The sequence below is a fragment of the Neopelma chrysocephalum genome, unplaced genomic scaffold, assembly GCF_003984885.1.
Source record: "Neopelma chrysocephalum unplaced genomic scaffold, ASM398488v2 Primary Assembly neopelma1_100, whole genome shotgun sequence".
In the NCBI taxonomy this organism is placed as follows: Eukaryota; Metazoa; Chordata; class Aves; order Passeriformes; family Pipridae; genus Neopelma; species Neopelma chrysocephalum.
Window position 1 is genome coordinate 1 of NW_020897763.1, and position 16,973 is coordinate 16,973.

The following is a 16,973-nucleotide window of genomic DNA, read 5'->3' on the forward strand; positions in this document are numbered from 1 at the left end:
AAAAAAAAAAAGGAGGGGGTAGTTTTAGTGTCCAGTTTTAGAAGATTCACTGGAAGATACAAGTGAAAATTTTGAGACTAAACATATAAAAAATTTCTTCCTTATTTCTGGTATATATCACATGGCCGAGTACCTGATAAATTTGCTACATTGCTTAGTGTATATTCCCCTTATTCATTGACATATTATTATCTTTTTAAAATTTGTGTTCATCCTTTGACAAGCTCATTATCTGCACTTATAATTCAAGAGCAAAGGACCTTCAGAAATTTTTTCTTGATCCTGATCAAAGAGAAAAACAAAGAGCTCACCCATTCCTTCAGCTTTCTCACAGTGGTGCTAAATTGCATCAAATACCTGCTTTAGACATGGTGATTGACTCTTGTCAGGAAGTTTTACAACGAAAAAATTATCACCCTCCCTGTCAAATCCCATTTTGGCAACTTTACATTGAAATGCAGTTGGTTTAATTGCACGTTCCCTTGTTCCTTATTGAAGGAAAATATGAATAGGAGCACCTGGTCAGTCCCTTCTGCGCTGCCTTTTCCTTTGAAGGAACATCTGGTTTTTATTTTGATGATTATGATATATTGCAAAACTCAACTGGATTTCAGAGAATGTGTAACTCACTCAAGATGGTGCTTCCAGAAAATGTCTCTACTCCATGTGAGAAATGGAAAAGAAACCCAATCACAGCAAGGTTTTGAAGTGAAAACTTCTAAGTTTGTCCTCACAACAAGTAAATGGTAAGTTGGAAGAAAAAAATAATCAGTTGAAAGCGTTTTTTCTTAAAGCCTGTAATTTTCTGGGACTCATGCCATCAGTATGGTTTCGGTAATATTTCCCAAAGGAAGGAACTTACCTGGAAGTCTTTTTGTGAAATCCACTAACACTTGGACGTGGACAACGGCCGTCTCAGAGAGCCGGAGAAAACTCTCCTCAGCACTTGCAGTTTCTTGCAGCTGCATGAAAGAGCATTTGGACATCAGATTTAACCAAGGCACAGTGCTGAGGACAACAATAACTTAGCCATGCAGGCTGAGTGTGCTGGATACCTACAAACTTCTTGGCTTCCTCGAGGGGAATTGTGTATTTTTGGTGTGCTGCTACGATGTGGTCGAGAAGCTGATGTTCCCCGGGAGTAAGTTCCATCTTCTCTGGGATCTGTTAAAAAAATAAACCCATCAGGTGACAATGACTTGGGGTAAAAATAAATGATAAAAAGAGGTATTTTAAATAGAAGAATATCCCACTTTTCCAGATCTTGTTGTAGATGATACATGCTTACTATTCAGTCCCTCATCTTCCAGCTTTATGTTGCAAAGGAAACTGCTCTTCTGCTTGAAATTCTTCCTGAGTCGCTTTGACTTGCACTGGACTTCAGTCAGCAAACCTGCAAGGCATGGAAGTGGGCATCAATATGTGTATTTTGAATTAATTACAATTTGAAATCATCTTTGTTTTTAGAGATGACTCGAGTCTTGCAGCACAGGAGCCATCACCTGTAAGGAACTACACACTGGAGGATATGGCAATGTGTGGTTTGTCAGGTGAGTTCATGTTCAGTACCCACCAAAGGCCTGAGGGTTTCCAGTCCCCTCCTTTCTTGTGACTCTGTGACATACAGGCATCAGAATTTTTCATCAAAGACCATCATGCCGTTTTTATTTAATTTTTTTCCCCAAACACTAAAGCACCTTTGATCTGCTCACTGCTGTCCTGACAGGGCTCAGGATATTTAGCTTCTCTTCTCAGTACTTTCTTTCCTTTTTTTCTTGTAATGTCTTTGAACAATAGTCCTCTTAACTTAGGGAGATACTTCCCAAGCATTGCTTGTTTCTGCACATGAAGATGTTACAGGTGCTGCGGACTCCAAAGATAATTTTCCTACAGCCAAATGAAGCTTAGACTGATATCATTTAGCTCTAATGAGAAGGGATTTACTTTGGAAAAGGCTTTATCCAAGTTGATTAGTGAAGTAGGCAGCATGGAAGGAGCACTTACATTCTGCCAGCATTCCCACAGCTTTGCACTTCTTCAGGCGACATTCCTGGCACTTCCTCCTCATGTACATGTCCATCTCACAGTGCCCTCCGTTCTTGCACTGATACACCGCGTTCTTGGTGATGCTGCGTCGGAAGAACCCTGCAAACAAGGGGCAGGTCATGGCTGCAGCAATCTAAGGAGCTTTATCTCATAGGAATTTAAGGAATTAAAAGTGTCTTTCAGGTTTGATTGGTTGGGGCTTTTAAATGGAAACATTACCTTGATTTTAAATTTACTTTTTAACAACATAGTTATGTCTGGTTCTTTCTGACTGATATTAAATGCTGTTTTCCATACATAGAGTCATAGAATCACAGAATATCCTGAGTTGAAAGGAACACACAAAGATCAAGTCCAACTCCTGTTCCTGCATGGGACAACCCCAAAAATCTCACCCTGTGCATAAGAGTGTTGTCCAAACACTCCTTGAGCTCTGGCAGCCTTGGGGCCCTGGGGAGCCTGTTCAGTGCCCGACCACCCTCTGGGGGAAGAACCTTTTCCTGAGATCCAACCTAAACCTCCCTGACACAGCTCCAGCTGTTCCCTCAAGTTCTGTCACTGCTCACAGAGAGCAGAGATTGGAGCTGCCCCTCTGCCTCCCCTTCAATATAACAAGTTAAATATAATTAGTCAGTCATTACTACTTGCTTTTATTTAATTTTAATGATAAGTAAAATTAATAACACTCAAGAAAATCTATAATAAATAGTCATGAGAAAATCAGTACCTGCTTAAGCAGAGACTATTCTGTTGAGTCATCTGTGCAAAAATGAGATTCTTGAGGTGCTCATATTAAATACAAACTGTGAAAGCATTTCTTCAAAAAATGCTGTAAAAATGTGAATCCGGGAGTAAGTGTGTTAGATAAGGGGCTCCTTAGATAAATTAAAACCCTCTGTAGAAACAGCTTAAAACCCAACGAAACCTGTTTGCACAAATCACAGGTGTGGAATGTTGTGTGGCCAGTCCTGGGTCGGGTCCTCACCTTTGCAGCCCTCGCAGGTCAGGGCGTTGTAGTGGTACCCAGAGGCCTTGTCCCCACACACGACACACAGCTCCTCCTGCCCCTTCAGCCTCACCGAGTGGGTCAGTCTCGGCCTCTTTAACCCCTGGTACCCCCCGTCATCCACGTGGGGAGCCACGAAGGGGGGTTTGCTCAGCTCGCAGCTGCTGCCGACGCAGGGCCCGTCGCTGTAGGGAGGGTCCAGGCCATATGTGGCATATGGGGACAGAGGGGGCTGGGACTGCAGGGCCGGGGCAGGAACTGGCACTGCTGAGTACTGGCAGTAAGGTGCACTCTGGAAATCTGTGTCTGGCAGCTGGTAGTTGATGTGCTCCGGTAAAACGTCTGAATAGAGAGGAAATCGAAATGAAATGAAAGCCTGAAGAATATCTCAACATCAGCTATTCGAAAGTTTTAAAAAAATTCATAGATTTAATATCATAAATATTAGAGGGACACATTTTCAGACAGGCAGACTGATACACTGTTTTTAAATGTGCTATCTGTAATGTTCTTAAGTAAAATCTTAAGTGTGGTAAAAATGGCTCAGTAATGGTTTGGACAATGTCATGTGGATGCCACTGGATTATTGTTGGCACAATACTGAATATCACTTGCCAACTGATGATACAGCTGCCTTTAGCTCTTACACTTGAGGGTTATTTGTTATCCACATTACAGTCAAATATCTTCCGTAAGTGAATTTTTTAATAAGTGAAATTTTAGTTATCAATACATATCTCAGGCATCATTTTGAATATGTTGCACAAGAGTCTGAGAAAGATGGTCTAGAAATTATAGAGTGGTAAAAAGTACTGTGACAGGAGTCTTAAAGTTGAAGTCAATGGAATAAAAAGCAGGTCTTGTTTTATTTAGCATTTCCCCACATATAAGTCTTTATAGCTATGAGATTTCATTTTAGTAAAATGTAGGTACAGAATTGTAAAGAGAGTTTCTTCCTGCCCTTCTGTCTGTTGAGTTTTAATTTTATCCAGCCCCCCTTAAATACACACAACTGTACCAAAGCAAGCCTGTGCAACATGCATCATGTTTCATTCTTCCTTTGGGATTGTTCAAATCTCTATAAAACCAAATTGGAAACTGTTTTCAAGCCAATTCAGAGTTCTTTTTCTTTTTAATGGGCATCAGGTCCTGCCTTTACTCTTCCAGAGTCCAATTAGTTACTGCAATTATAGTTACATAACATATAGAATATACATGATCTATTTATAATGTATCTGGAGTACTGTAATAAAAGCTGTGTCTGCTCCATGCAAGTCAAAGGGAGACAGCACCAGGAATGTTTATATGGAATGATCAGTCGGAATAATCACAGTATTTCAATACTTTCAGTATAGGCTTGGCAGTCAAATGTGTAGCTTCTAAGAGCTTTAAAGATAAACTAAAACAGAGTAAAAAATGGGAATTCCCACAGATGTTAATTTTACTGTATTTTCAGGATATAAAGCTGTTGTTTTACTCACCATAGTACTGGATGGGCTCGGGGAGACAATACCCATCGGGGACGGTGACAAAGGTGTTGGCCATGCTCTGCTCCCAGCTGCACTGCTTCATTCACCCTGCTGGGGGGTTGGCTTTTAAATGGCAACCTGGAGAAGTGGGAAAGCGAGAGAAACATCCTGTGAGAAAGAATTGCTGGGTAGGTTTAGACAGGGAGCTAAACCCAGAAAACTCCACAATATGGGAGTTTGCAGATCATAAGAAAATCAGAGGTACAAAGTCACGTAACACCCTCAGTGAGGCTACAAAAGGACTGTCCTCACAGTAGAGATTCAGGATAGAGGCCATTCCTAAATTTCCAAGTTATAGCAGGACTGTTTTGCTCTGAATTTTACACAAAACCATGGTGGGGGAATCAGATTAATCGCTGGTAAATTCTCTAGTTCAGGAAGATTAAAAGGAGTTTCACTGGATAGAAAAAACTTCCTTTGGGCATGAGTTGGGGCATTTGCACTAATGTGGATGTGGTGGGTGTCCTGTTTGTGCACAAAGATGGGCTTTTAGTGAATTTGTTTCTTTCACTCTTTATGCGGATCTGAAGCAAGTAAATATAGGAAAATAGCATGGAAAGACCAGCATGGAATCTCTCTTCTCCCCATGTAAGTAGTTGTTTATGCAGTAAAAGTCAGCTTTGCTTTGCTTAAGCACTGCCTGATTTCCATTTAAGAGCCTGTATTCCTTTAAGATTGCAAAGCATCCTGTGAAAACAAAATAAATTAATATCCTATAGGATTTATTTCCTTGAGAGAGCTTCCCACTGTCCCTTGAACACTAAAGGAGCTTGGGCTCCTGGCTGGATGCATTGACATTCACAATAACAAAGTGTACTGAGAGCTCACAGTGACACACTGAGAACAGCTGCTGTGCTTTGACTTCAGAACTTACCTTATTTTTCAGTAGTTAGAATTATAAATTCAAATTGAGAAAGAAGTTGTGAAAAAGGGTGCTCTGAAAATTCTTACAAGGGTTTTAGAAGAAAAATATAATGTCTCTATGGACACTGGCAGGAGCTGGGCTTGGGTTTACATTCACAGAGCAAACCTCTGGTATTGCTGAGCAATTGAGAGGTAATGGAGTAGCCATTAGAGGAGTAAGTAGGAAATATTTTCCTTGCCCCCTTATCCCTCTGCATGTGGAATGTGCTCACTGGTTAAACAAATGTTGAGTCTGTGCCCATTGAGTAAGGGCTGCGTGAGACAATTTGCCAATTTGCTCAGGCTTTGCCTGAGCAGACAGAAAGGACAGAAAAGATGAAAAAGGCATGGAAGTATTTGGAAAATACAGCAAAGCAAAAGCCTACTCTGCAACAGGATTCTCTGTATGTGCCTCTTGCAGAATTTACAGCAATTTGGGTTTAAAGGTCTTCCTGGAAAGACTCACATGGTGGGGTTTGGGTAATACCTATACCTTGCTGTGACTGAGAAAATAAATGTATCATTCCAGGGAACCTGAAGTCCTGCCTGGAAAGACACACATCCCTTCCCCCAGACTGGACATATCTTTGGGGCTGAACACTTTCGCTTTGTGTTGTCAGCAGAAGGTGAAAGGATGCAGTGAGGTTGGAATGTTGGGGTTTTTTTGTTATCTCTGCTAGTAAATATTTGTTTCAGAGCAGAATGACTCACTGAATCATGAGGTCCTTATCAGTTAGATCAATTTGGCCTGGGCAAAGTCTACATTTTTTCCCAAAAATGTGTGTTTGCCAAAGAAATGCGTTTCTGAATTCCTGTAGTTTCTTTAAATAAAATAGAAAAGGAATAGAAGCTAAAATAAAATTACACTGATCCAGTGTGACAAAAACAGTATATTGGGAGTATGAAGTACATATTACCAAATATAAAGTGGTCAGTTGATTAAACATTCTAAATCTTGGAAGCAAATTTTCCTTAGGCAAAGTTTCCTCTAATCAGGTATTGTATGAGAAAAGATTTAGCCCTTCTTAACAGATTTTTATGGCTAATAACAGTGATTGGTTGCAACCACAAGATTCCCAGCTCAGAATGAGACTTTGTAAACTGAAATTAAGAGAATGTTCTAATTAATTGATTATTAATTTTAAATCCAGTGCTTATTTGAGAATGCTATACTGTCATGAAACGAGACTTATGCATGAAGTGTTTAATTTTCTGACACTTGACAATTTAGGGTTGGCAAACTTGTTTTCCTGATATAACAAAGCATTGGGCTTTTTAAAAAAAATAAAACTAGAAAGAACAGAGTAAGATATATAAGGAAGGAACTTCATTTCCCAGGACAGGAAAGTTTTGATTATTTATAAGAGTGACTGTGATCGTTGTGTGTTCCAACCTTTGCCTCACCCCTGAGATGTGAGTGAGGCAGCAGCAGGGAAGCCTCCTCCAAACTGAGATCCATTAGATGCTGCTCTCCCCAGAGCTCAGTAGCCATCCCAAACCCCTCACACCTCCTGGGATCGAGCCATGACCTAAGGGACACTTCCTGAGCCCAGACAGATGCTCATTGACCCCTTGCCAGGCTGGCAAGTGAATTCTGCCTGTGCCCAACGCAGTGAGGCTGTGGAGTCCTGGCAGAACATACCAGACATGCCCAGCTGTAATTTTCAAAACACAATAACTTGGATAAAGCTGAAACAAGGTTGGAGTAACGGGTTTGGGTGTTTGGAGCAGTTACAGTCGTGTCATTCCCAAACCAAAATGTTTCGTGCCCATTTTTCTCTTTTCCGTGTATTCACAATATAACCAGGTGTTTGTGTGTGAGTGCTTTAAAAGGAAGCAAAAATTTAAGTATATTCCCAGAGATGGCACATAAAGGTCTTTAGCCTAAAAAGTGGAAATAACTGAAAACAAAAGAAGATGAATTTTTTAATCCCTTGTTTCGTAGAATCTCAACACAGATAGGATGGGACTCTTCAGTCCTCAGTCACACAGACTGGCCTGAAAGAAAATGTCATCTGTGTAAAGGCACACACTGTTCTCTGATTTTCCCTCTTCTGCTGGGAATTTTCACATGTGAAATCCTGACCAGGTGGGCAATGGAGTGTTTTTAGAAGAACAGGTGACCTACACTTGGGGTTGTTTAAGCATGTTTGAAAATGTTGCGCTTTTATGGGCTTAGTTTTGCGAGTGATCAAAAATGTTCAATACAACCCAGAATGTGTGTCAAGTCAAGGGGTTGGTTATCCATCTAATATGAAAATTCAGCCAGGTTCAGTTCTTAGTCCCAGCTGAAAAACTTGTCAATTTATAAAAGATGGAAACCATGAAGAAAAAAAAAGCCATTGATTGATAAAAGCAAAGCAGAACCATAGATAGAATGTACACGTTCAGACCAGAATCTGTACTGTACATCTATGTACTGCTATTTATGGTGAAAGATGTGGTTTTCATCATTTTTATTGCTATAAAATCCCATATCATAAAGTAACATATCATCAACTTCTCAAATTTATTAAGATGCAAAACATCCTTCATGTAGCAGAGGCACAGGGAGCCCTTCCAGGGCTCTGTACTGACAGTACTTCAGCTGCTTTCGTAAATATTTTGACAATGGAGTCATGGAGAAATTTCTTGTTTACCGGGAATTTTAGGGACTCAAGCTGAAGGTCTTCACCAACTATTTGAACACACCTTGGGGCCCGTTAATGATCATGTAGTGGAACTCGAGAGCACGTTTCAGTCTCGCTGTTAATCGCTGTACTTTGCTTGCTGATGGAAGCAAAGCTTTTTTTTTCTATTATTTGCAAAAATTTAAACCAAAAACTGAAAAAAAACGTTAACTCAGTACAATCAGTGGCAACCATGTGTGATGCCAGGTGATATATTCCATTTCACTCAAGCAATTTAGTAATCACTTGGTTAATTAAAGGATGATTTCTCTGGGGAAGCTGTAGGATCACTTGATTGTTCCTATGTGCAGATTATATGCATTATTAAGGTTTTATCTGTTCCTCCCAGTGTTAATGTGCCAAGAAGCTCCCCAAAGCTACCCTTTGAAGAAATCCCACTTTTCTTCTCCTTAAATATGTTCCCTCCTGGTCATGCAATAACCATAATAAGAATTGGCTTATTTCACTAATGGATTGTGTTGCAATTAGCTTGAAATCTTCCCTTGTAATTGTTACCCTCATGAATAATTATTTCAAAGGTATAATTTTTATACATTGTAAAATAAGAGGTTGTTTGAAACTCACAGATTTCCAGGTACTTTTGGGAAGGGAAATAAATAATTTAATTTAAAAGTCATTTTTCTTCCCTCTCTATGAAGTCAAATGAAGTACTGTCAGAACAAACCCTTGGCAGTAGGATACCAAATTTAAAAGCTCGTGTTTTCTGTTTTCATTTAGTCAGATGTTTAAAAAGAAAGAAAAAAAAAGGGGGGAAAAAGAAGCAAAAAAGCCCAATGCCCGAAATACTTTCACATGGCAAATTGACGTGTGGCTGGAGCAACAATTCATAATCCCAGAGCATGCAGAGAAGGAAATTAAATACTCACTGTAGTTCCAGGGAGCTTCTCTCTTCCAGAGAGTCCGTTGAGCTGCAGCGCCGATCCCAGCTCTGATCCCAGCCCTGATCCCAGCTCTGATCCAGCTGGAGCAATCCAGACCTTTCCCTATTTATCAGTTTGTGTGCACACACCAGGCTCCAGACACTCCGCAGAGCAATCCTATGGCTCCGAGACACGAACTTCCCACACAGCCTTCGCTGGGGTCGGAGCGAGGGCAGCTGCGAGCCCACATAAATCAAATAAGAACTGGGTCATCAGGGACAGAGGCCATGGGGACCCTCACGTCACTGCTTCCCAGAGCGCTCCCTGCCCCACCACCAAAGATTCTGCTTTCTTGCTAGAATTTAAAATTCTCCCTGTTCTGGTGGCTTCTCATCGACACGTCGGAGCGTGGATGGAAAACGTTCACTTCCCAGGCAGAGAAAGCACTGCAATGGTTTTATTTGGAGATTTCTGCAAGACATGATGATTTCATTTGGAAACTCTGGATTAGGGCAGGATTGCCAAACACCAAACTTGTCCTCCCTGTTCTGATCCTGACATCCCTGGCACACACAAGGCTCACCTGTACATTAACAATTTCAGTGATTTTAGGTTCATGTTGCTGCTAATTTCGCAAATTTCCATTCTTAAATGCCCAAGTATTTCCATTATTAATAATTTCTAATAACTTAATATTACTGTTTGATGTTTTCACCATTTCCTAGGTAGAAGATGTGACATTTTGGACAGGGAATCTCCTGCTGTTCCATGTGCTCCCTAACATGTTGCCCAGCAGGTTGCAAACCTCCTCACTCCCTTCCTTCTGTGTAAGAGCAATTCTCCATTTATCTCAGGAAAAACTGGTTCTGTCCTATACTTCATGGAATTAGGTGGCAAAAGGATAAAATAATTTCCTGTTGGGTATCTTACAGCAAAGTCACTTTAGTGACTTTAGTCACTTTAGTTTTCAAATGTCCTGCATCGATCAGGTGTGGTGATGGAGGGCTGGAATGCATAGATGATGCAGTAGACACAAAGATAATGATCTTGTAAGCTTAATTATGATTATCATTTGTCCTTTTGGCAAAAGCAGCCTCAGACACCAGCTTACTAAATTGTCAAAAAACCCTCACTGGTAAAACGAAGAATTTACAATTGATAGAACTAAGATTTTTTTTTCCATAGCAGTATTTCTTTCACATATCCCTTTGGCTTTTTCATCCAGCCTTTCTCATGGAAGCTGGAAAAACAAGCAGAGGTTTGTGAAATATTGCCTTTAGCTTGTAAATACTACTGACTTGTATTTTTAGCACTTTTTCTCATAGAAGCCACCAACTGATAAGCTGGTCAAGTGTAGCTGTGGGACGTGGGTATTTAGAGCCTGTTGACTCTGGGGAACGTGAAGCCCAGTTTTTTAAAAGGTATCAAATCCCCATTCTGTTCAGTTTATAAAGCCTAGTGGATTCAGAGTAAATTAAATCTCTAAAATAAATATGTAAGAACCTAAAACTTACTTGTAGTAGGAATAAACAGCAGGGGCACATTAAGTATTAGCCCGTGGTTGTTTACTCCAACCCCCATGCTGTTTTCATAGCTGCAGTAATAAAACTATTGTGCATAGTCATGCAGTGATTCAGACCAGGTTAAATACATGTACTTATGTTAAATACAGATATTTACATTATTTTAACAACTCACTGTCCTGCTCAAAGCTTAGCAAAAGCTTTGACAAAAATGGGAGACCTGAGGGCACACGTGAGTCACCTAAAGGATTGCTTCAAAGAAGAGGAAAATAAACTGTTTTCCATGCTTGTAAAGAATCAAGAAACAAAAAGGTTATTTAGGAGCAAGGAAGGTTTAAATTAGATACTAGGGAAAGCAATTACTGTGGTAAAAATAACACTGGAGTAAGTTGCTTGTACAATCTTCTTCACTGGATGTTTGGAAGATCAGTTTAGGCAGAACTTGAGAATTGTTTTTTTGGTCTGTAAAGGAGGAAAAATGATTTTTAAGCTCCTTTCCAGCTCTGTTTGCTTTTATTTTCCTATACATACATCAATTTTACAAAACACTGCTCACTGATGAAGTCTCTGATCAGTCACATACCCAGAGCCATTTCAGTGGGCAAAGTAAATAATCACAGACTCCAAGCATGATTTACTAGAGGTGAGTAAACAAAGTGTTACTGATGGACACGGCCCGAAAATATCAGCTGAACAAGTTCATGCCATGAGCCCACATCTAGAAGTGGCACTGAAGTGGAGAGTAAGGGATGTTTTCCACTGAAATAAGGCATGTTTTCCATGGAAAATAAGCAGATGTGGTGACACCAGCCTGACCTGGACACTGTGTTACAGCACTTGTGCAGCCTCACTGCCACCAGTGGAAACTGGGAGCTGCTGTGCAGTGTCTGCCTTTGGGCAGTTGGGTCTGAGGATTTGGTGAGTGGGGAAGCTGGAGATGAAGGAAGAGTTGCCCTGGATCAATACCTGCTTCCAAGCTCAGCAGAATTCCCTGTTCATATGAACTGGAGATTTTAGATCTCTGTGACTTGCTTGGTATCCGAATAGTTAAAGGAAATCATATCTGCTCCAGCTGGATCTTCTCTACATAACTGACCCGTTTGGCTTGATCTGGAATTGGATTGTTTACGTAACTTCAGTAATTAACCACTATCAGCCTCATTAATGAAACATAAACCACCTCTTCTGCTCATTTATAAAGCATTTGTCAAACAAAGCTCAAACAAAGGGCAGAATCTCAGCAGAGGAGCAGTCCTCCAAAAGCTACTGAGCCCTCACTGCAAGTCACGACGGTCACTTTGTTGTTGTTTTTCAGTAGAACTGAAACAGAAGTGATGGCATTGTCTATTGCTCTTGGCTAACTTCTCCCCCAACCATCTGAGATCTGTCACATGAGGGCAAGGATGCCTCGACAACTATTTTGGCCATTTCAGTACAAAATACTGATGTTCCAGCTCATTACTGTAAATCATTAAATGATGAAAGCAAGAGTCAAATACTAAACGATTGGGAGCTCTTGGAAAACTAATTGCTCGTTACAGTAATCGTTGTTCTATGTGAGTTAAAGGTTATATTGAAATATAGATTATTTCATTACAGAATTAAATCTCTCCTGCTAGTAAACTGTTCTAAGCAATAATAAAGAATGCTGAGTATTAACAATACAGCTCAGGCACTAAAGTGAATAAAGCTTAAGCTTTACCTATTTTTGGTTTGGAGAGATGAAATGGTTTAGAGGCATAAAATACACTGGCAGACAAATCCTTGCCAAAAATTTGATGTTCTGAGAGCTTGCATTTACTATTTGTTAAGGAACTCATGAAAAACCTGCAAGTTTTCTGCTCCTCCTCTCTCCTGGATTATTTATTGATCTTCCAAAGGTGTAGTAGTGCTGGCACTGTTGGGATTTTCTGCATGGGCAAGGATGGACCTCAGTCCTGGGTGAGAAACAGCACAAAGCCTCAGGAGTAACAATTTTGGATGTTGGTGTGACTTTGCACAGTGAACAGCTCCCATATAGTGTTGTAGAGCACGAGTTCATTCAGGTGATTTAGTGTGAAATAATATAGATACTCTTCTCTTTTGCATCAAATGCATCAGACAAATCATCAGGGTCAGATTGGAAGAGAAATAACTCTGGAGAAGATGGAAGTTCTCTTTAAGTTCTTAAGTGCTTTCATGGGAGGAAATACTGAAACCTCAGACCAGAGAGGAAAACCAGTTTTGATCTTTTTTAAGACTGAATTTTCCTTAATCATGAAGTTGTTAGATAGTTTCACCGTGCATTTTCTAACAGGCTTGTAAGGCAAATCTTGAAGAGCTAAATGGTTAAAATACATTGAATTTTAATGCAAGAGCCAAACTGCTTTAAACTTACCTGAAAATCTCAAGACAACCTACAAAATATTCCTGTTCCTGAAGGCAGAGGAGGTACAAGAAGCCCATCCATTCTACACTCACAATGTGCATGGGTACCCTGACGTCTCCTCCTTTAAGTGTCTTGTGCCAAATCTGTTTCTCCTTGGCTGGAAGACCAAGATTTGTCAATAAAATGCTCCAGTACATTGATATTCATCCAGGCATTATGTGGAAGAAGATAAAGATCTTAATTAAGCTTGATCACAATCTCCTGCAGGGATCTCAGAGTTGGTAATTCATAAGGGAGTACTTGTAACTTTAAGCACTGGAGTGACTGTACTTTGTAGGTACAGCAAAGGGAAGCCAAGTCCTGGACCTGATTTCCATAAAGCAGCAGATCTTGACACTCTGTATTAAGCATTACAAAATAATTATGGTGGAATCCCTTAATCAGCATTTTATCAGCAGTGGAGTCTTGCTGCTGAGGGACAGAACTAACTGGATACATCCATTTATCAATGATAATGCTTTTCCTTTTCTCCAGCCTGGATTCCATCTTGAGGACATTTGTTTTAATAGGAAAAATAATATTGGGCTCATAAATGTGAGTGCTGTGGTGCAATGGGTGACTCCTCAAGATTTATCAAAGCAGGATAATTAGGATGAACAATAAGAGTGGAAATAACTTTTGTCACAGGACAACTCTGGTTTATGCCACGTTAATCCACCTTGAAGTATGGGAAGTGCAAGGGGAGGATTCACTTCAGGCCCCCTGGTCTGAGTCTGTGCTACAGTTTTGTTGAGGGCGATGCCAGTGAAACTGTGAGAGTAGCTGATGGTTGTGTTAACACCATCAGTTAATTGTAAAAGCAAGCAGTCACAAAGTGTTGGGGGTGTGGTGTGGTTTGCTTTTCAAACAGCTGTAGCTGCTGGAATAGTTGGTTGTTTATGGACACCAAGTTTCTGAAGGAAGGACTTGTAGTGGAAATGAGAAATGTCACATTATGCTTTGGAAAAGGTGGTGTCTATGGGAGACTTGTGCACTTGTGCTTTCACAGACTTAGCCACAATTTTTCTAACTTATGATTAAAACCCCAAGAATTATCCTAGAAATTTGCCCTTTATTCTTTTCCCTACTTCCATTTACGTTCTTTTCCCTACTTCCTACTTTACATTTAGATGTCACTCAATCTGTCACAGATGTTGCCATTTACTACAGGTCAGTTCCTCTGTGCATTATTCACAGAATCCCAGAATAGTTTGGGTTGGAAGGGACCTTAAAGCTCACCCAGTTCCACCCCCTGCTGTGGGCAGGGACACCTTCCACTGTCCCAGGTTGCTCTAAGCCCTGTCCAACCTGGCCTTGGACACTTCCAGAGGTGGGGCAGCCACACCTTCTCTGGGCACCCTGTGCCAGGGCCTGTTACCAATCTCTTTGATAACTTTTTCTGTGCTTTGGGTCTGTTTGGATTTCTTTTCTTTGTGATTTTCCTCCTGTGATCAAGAACCTCCTCAGCTGTACTCAGCAATGTTATGTATTTATCCCATCATAGAAATACTGTTTCTGATTTTTCAAAGATGGCCTGGAAACAGTTTGGGCTCTGCAGCAGCGTTGCTGTCTCAGAGTGTCTCAGTTTGCCTCTATCCAGCGTTCCCTTCTCCTGCTACAACAAACCCATGTTCTGTTTGACAAAATACAGCCATGTGGTTAAGAGTTATTAAAAGCATTAAAGCATTAACCTCTTGTAACCTCATTTTTCACTTTGTACACACACATAAGTGTTTAATCGAATTGAAGTTAAACACTAAAAAGTTTGAGAGGCCAAATTTATACATTCTCTTTAGTTTACACAGAATTGATGTGATAAAGCCAAGGGAATTATAAGGCACCACTACTCAGAAAATGCTCATCCGCTGGTTTGTTTAAGCTCTGTTGCTCCATACTCCAAGTTTTGGTGAGAAGCATTCCCAGTATTTAAATCAAGGAGCTTTGTCCTACTGGGATCCACTCGGTGTCCTGGCGCCACACTAAGTTACTGCACTGCCCTTTGGGAGTTGAACAAATGATTCCATGTCAGAAGATCTGCTGGAGAGGGGCTGAGCCCCATCCCTGGGTGTGGAGGTGGTGTCATAGTCTCCCATCTCCCTCATTCTGGAATTTTGTTCCAAGCAGGCAGAATGCTACAGAGGGAATGGAATTATACTCTGGTACAGCAGTGCTGGCCCTGTTGGCATGGAAGGGCAGGTGGCATCTCTGCCACCAGGGAGAGGTGAGGGTTAAATCAGGAGTATAAACACAGGGAACAGAACAGGGCAGAGGTTCAGACACATCCCAGTACAGCTCCTGCAGAGGTGAAACGATCCTTCCTCCAGCTGACTTCTTGTGGATGTGAACTGGAATTCCCAGTGCTGCATTTCTAAATGGCTCCTTGAGTGCCTGAGTTCAGTGGAACCTCAGGGGCTGCAGGTTTGATTTTACTTTGAAACTCCTTTTGCTGAATAAAGTGACCAACAGGAAGGTGGCTCTGGAACACACAGATCATTCCACGGAGCTGTGTCGGGCCTGCTCCATGAGCCACAGAGGCTCTGGGAAAATGGATGTACTGGAGAGGCTTGGAAGGCACACGGGGAGCTGGGAGTGCAAGCAGAGGGAAGCGACAGGAGCTGCTGAACTGCACACGTGGGGCCACATGGGGATGTAAAAGTGGGACAGGGAAACAAGCCCTGGCTAAAACTTGGGGATGTCGTGTCCATCTTGGGCAGGGCAATCTTTGACCAACTTCTCCCATAACCAGAATGGGAAACACAGCAATATTTGTCAGTTTTCCAAATGTTCAGGAATTGCCCATTAGGAAAAGAATTCTGATAACAAGTTGTCTTAACTTTTTAATATTCTCTAATAAGATGAAAAGTAGGGAAGGACCACAAGGTGCAACGTGCCATAAAGCACAGGCTGGACCTTTAGCTCCACACAAGTTAATATAAAGCAGGATTACAGTTCCCAAATTTGCAGAATAGCTCTCATACTTCACTAATCAATCTGATTCTGATGAAATATTCCAAATGCAGCTGCTTACTCCATTCTCTGCTGCATTGAGCGCATGTTTAGAGATTGTTGCTTATATAAAATGAACCCATTCAGCACTTCTTGATTATCTCTGGGATCACAAGGGATCCTTCTTCTGATAAAGCATCCTGGAGTTTTCTCATGTGTCTGTGTGAATGGGGATTTTAACTTGAAAGATGATTCAAGTCAGAGGGAGTCCTGTTAAAATATTATTGTTGAAAACATTGTAATGAAGTCAGTGATACTAAACAAATTTGTGGCACAGAGTTGGGCAAAGCCTCAAGGACACCACGGATCAGCAACAGTAGCTTCAGTAAGCAAACAAGAATCAAAGCAGCAAGTCAGCAGTGCAGAGCTTGTTATTTTGAGTGGCGGATGTTTACTGTGGGGAGGGACAAACAGGAGTATCAGATAAGACGGCAGCCCCAGAGATCCCCGCGGGATTGATCGCGCTGTGCGAGGAGCAGCCTCGGAGATAACGGGACCCGGGGTCAAGGACCGGCCCTGTGCAAACAGGCTGTGCCGAGCAGCGCCCGCCCGCAGCCGGGGCCCGTCCCGGCACCTTCTGCCGCCCATGGGATCGGGGGGCTCGGGGAACCGCGGCATGGTAATGAACGTGCGAGGGGGATCATTCACCGGGGCAGGCGGCTCGGTAACGCTGTGTGCCGGTGGGGACAGTGTCCCCTTGCCCCAAAACCCCCTAAAACGCCCCAAAACCAAAGCGAGCTCCAAAGCTTTGAGCTTCTTTTCGGGAACGGGACGGGAGCACCGCACCCCACCCCTGGCCACGCCCCTCGCACTGACCACGCCCACAGCAGATCCGCCCATCGGTGTGGCCACGCCCCCTCAGTGACCCCGTTCCCCCCCGCTGACCCTGCCCCGCCTGTTGGCCCCGCCCCTCTCTCTGCCCGTGGCGCTCTGGCGCCGCCCGGCGGCCCCTTGTGGGAGCGTCGGTCCCGCGCCGCTCCGCGCCTGCGCACTGGCGGCGCTG

The 16,973-nt window shown here is 42.0% G+C and overlaps 1 protein-coding gene across 3 annotated transcripts; it reads right to left on the reverse strand.

The window, feature by feature from the left end:
* Positions 1-115: 115 nt before the first annotated feature.
* LOC113973358 (bile acid receptor-like) lies at positions 116-9,254 on the reverse strand. Of its 3 annotated transcripts, none has more exons than XM_027695352.1 (7): positions 9,041-9,254; positions 4,534-4,659; positions 3,032-3,394; positions 2,005-2,145; positions 1,254-1,393; positions 1,060-1,164; positions 116-962 (listed from the first exon to the last, which is right to left on the reverse strand). In XM_027695352.1, the coding sequence occupies exons 2-7, from the start codon at positions 4,622-4,624 to the stop codon at positions 813-815; spliced, it is 990 nt and encodes a 329-aa protein (XP_027551153.1). In that variant the 5' UTR covers positions 4,625-4,659; positions 9,041-9,254; the 3' UTR covers positions 116-812. The 3 variants fall into 3 exon arrangements, with proteins under 3 accessions (XP_027551153.1, XP_027551156.1, XP_027551155.1); XM_027695355.1 differs by having other exon boundaries at positions 853-962; positions 1,289-1,393; XM_027695354.1 differs by having other exon boundaries at positions 895-1,164; positions 1,289-1,393.
* Positions 9,255-16,973: the final 7,719 nt, after the last annotated feature.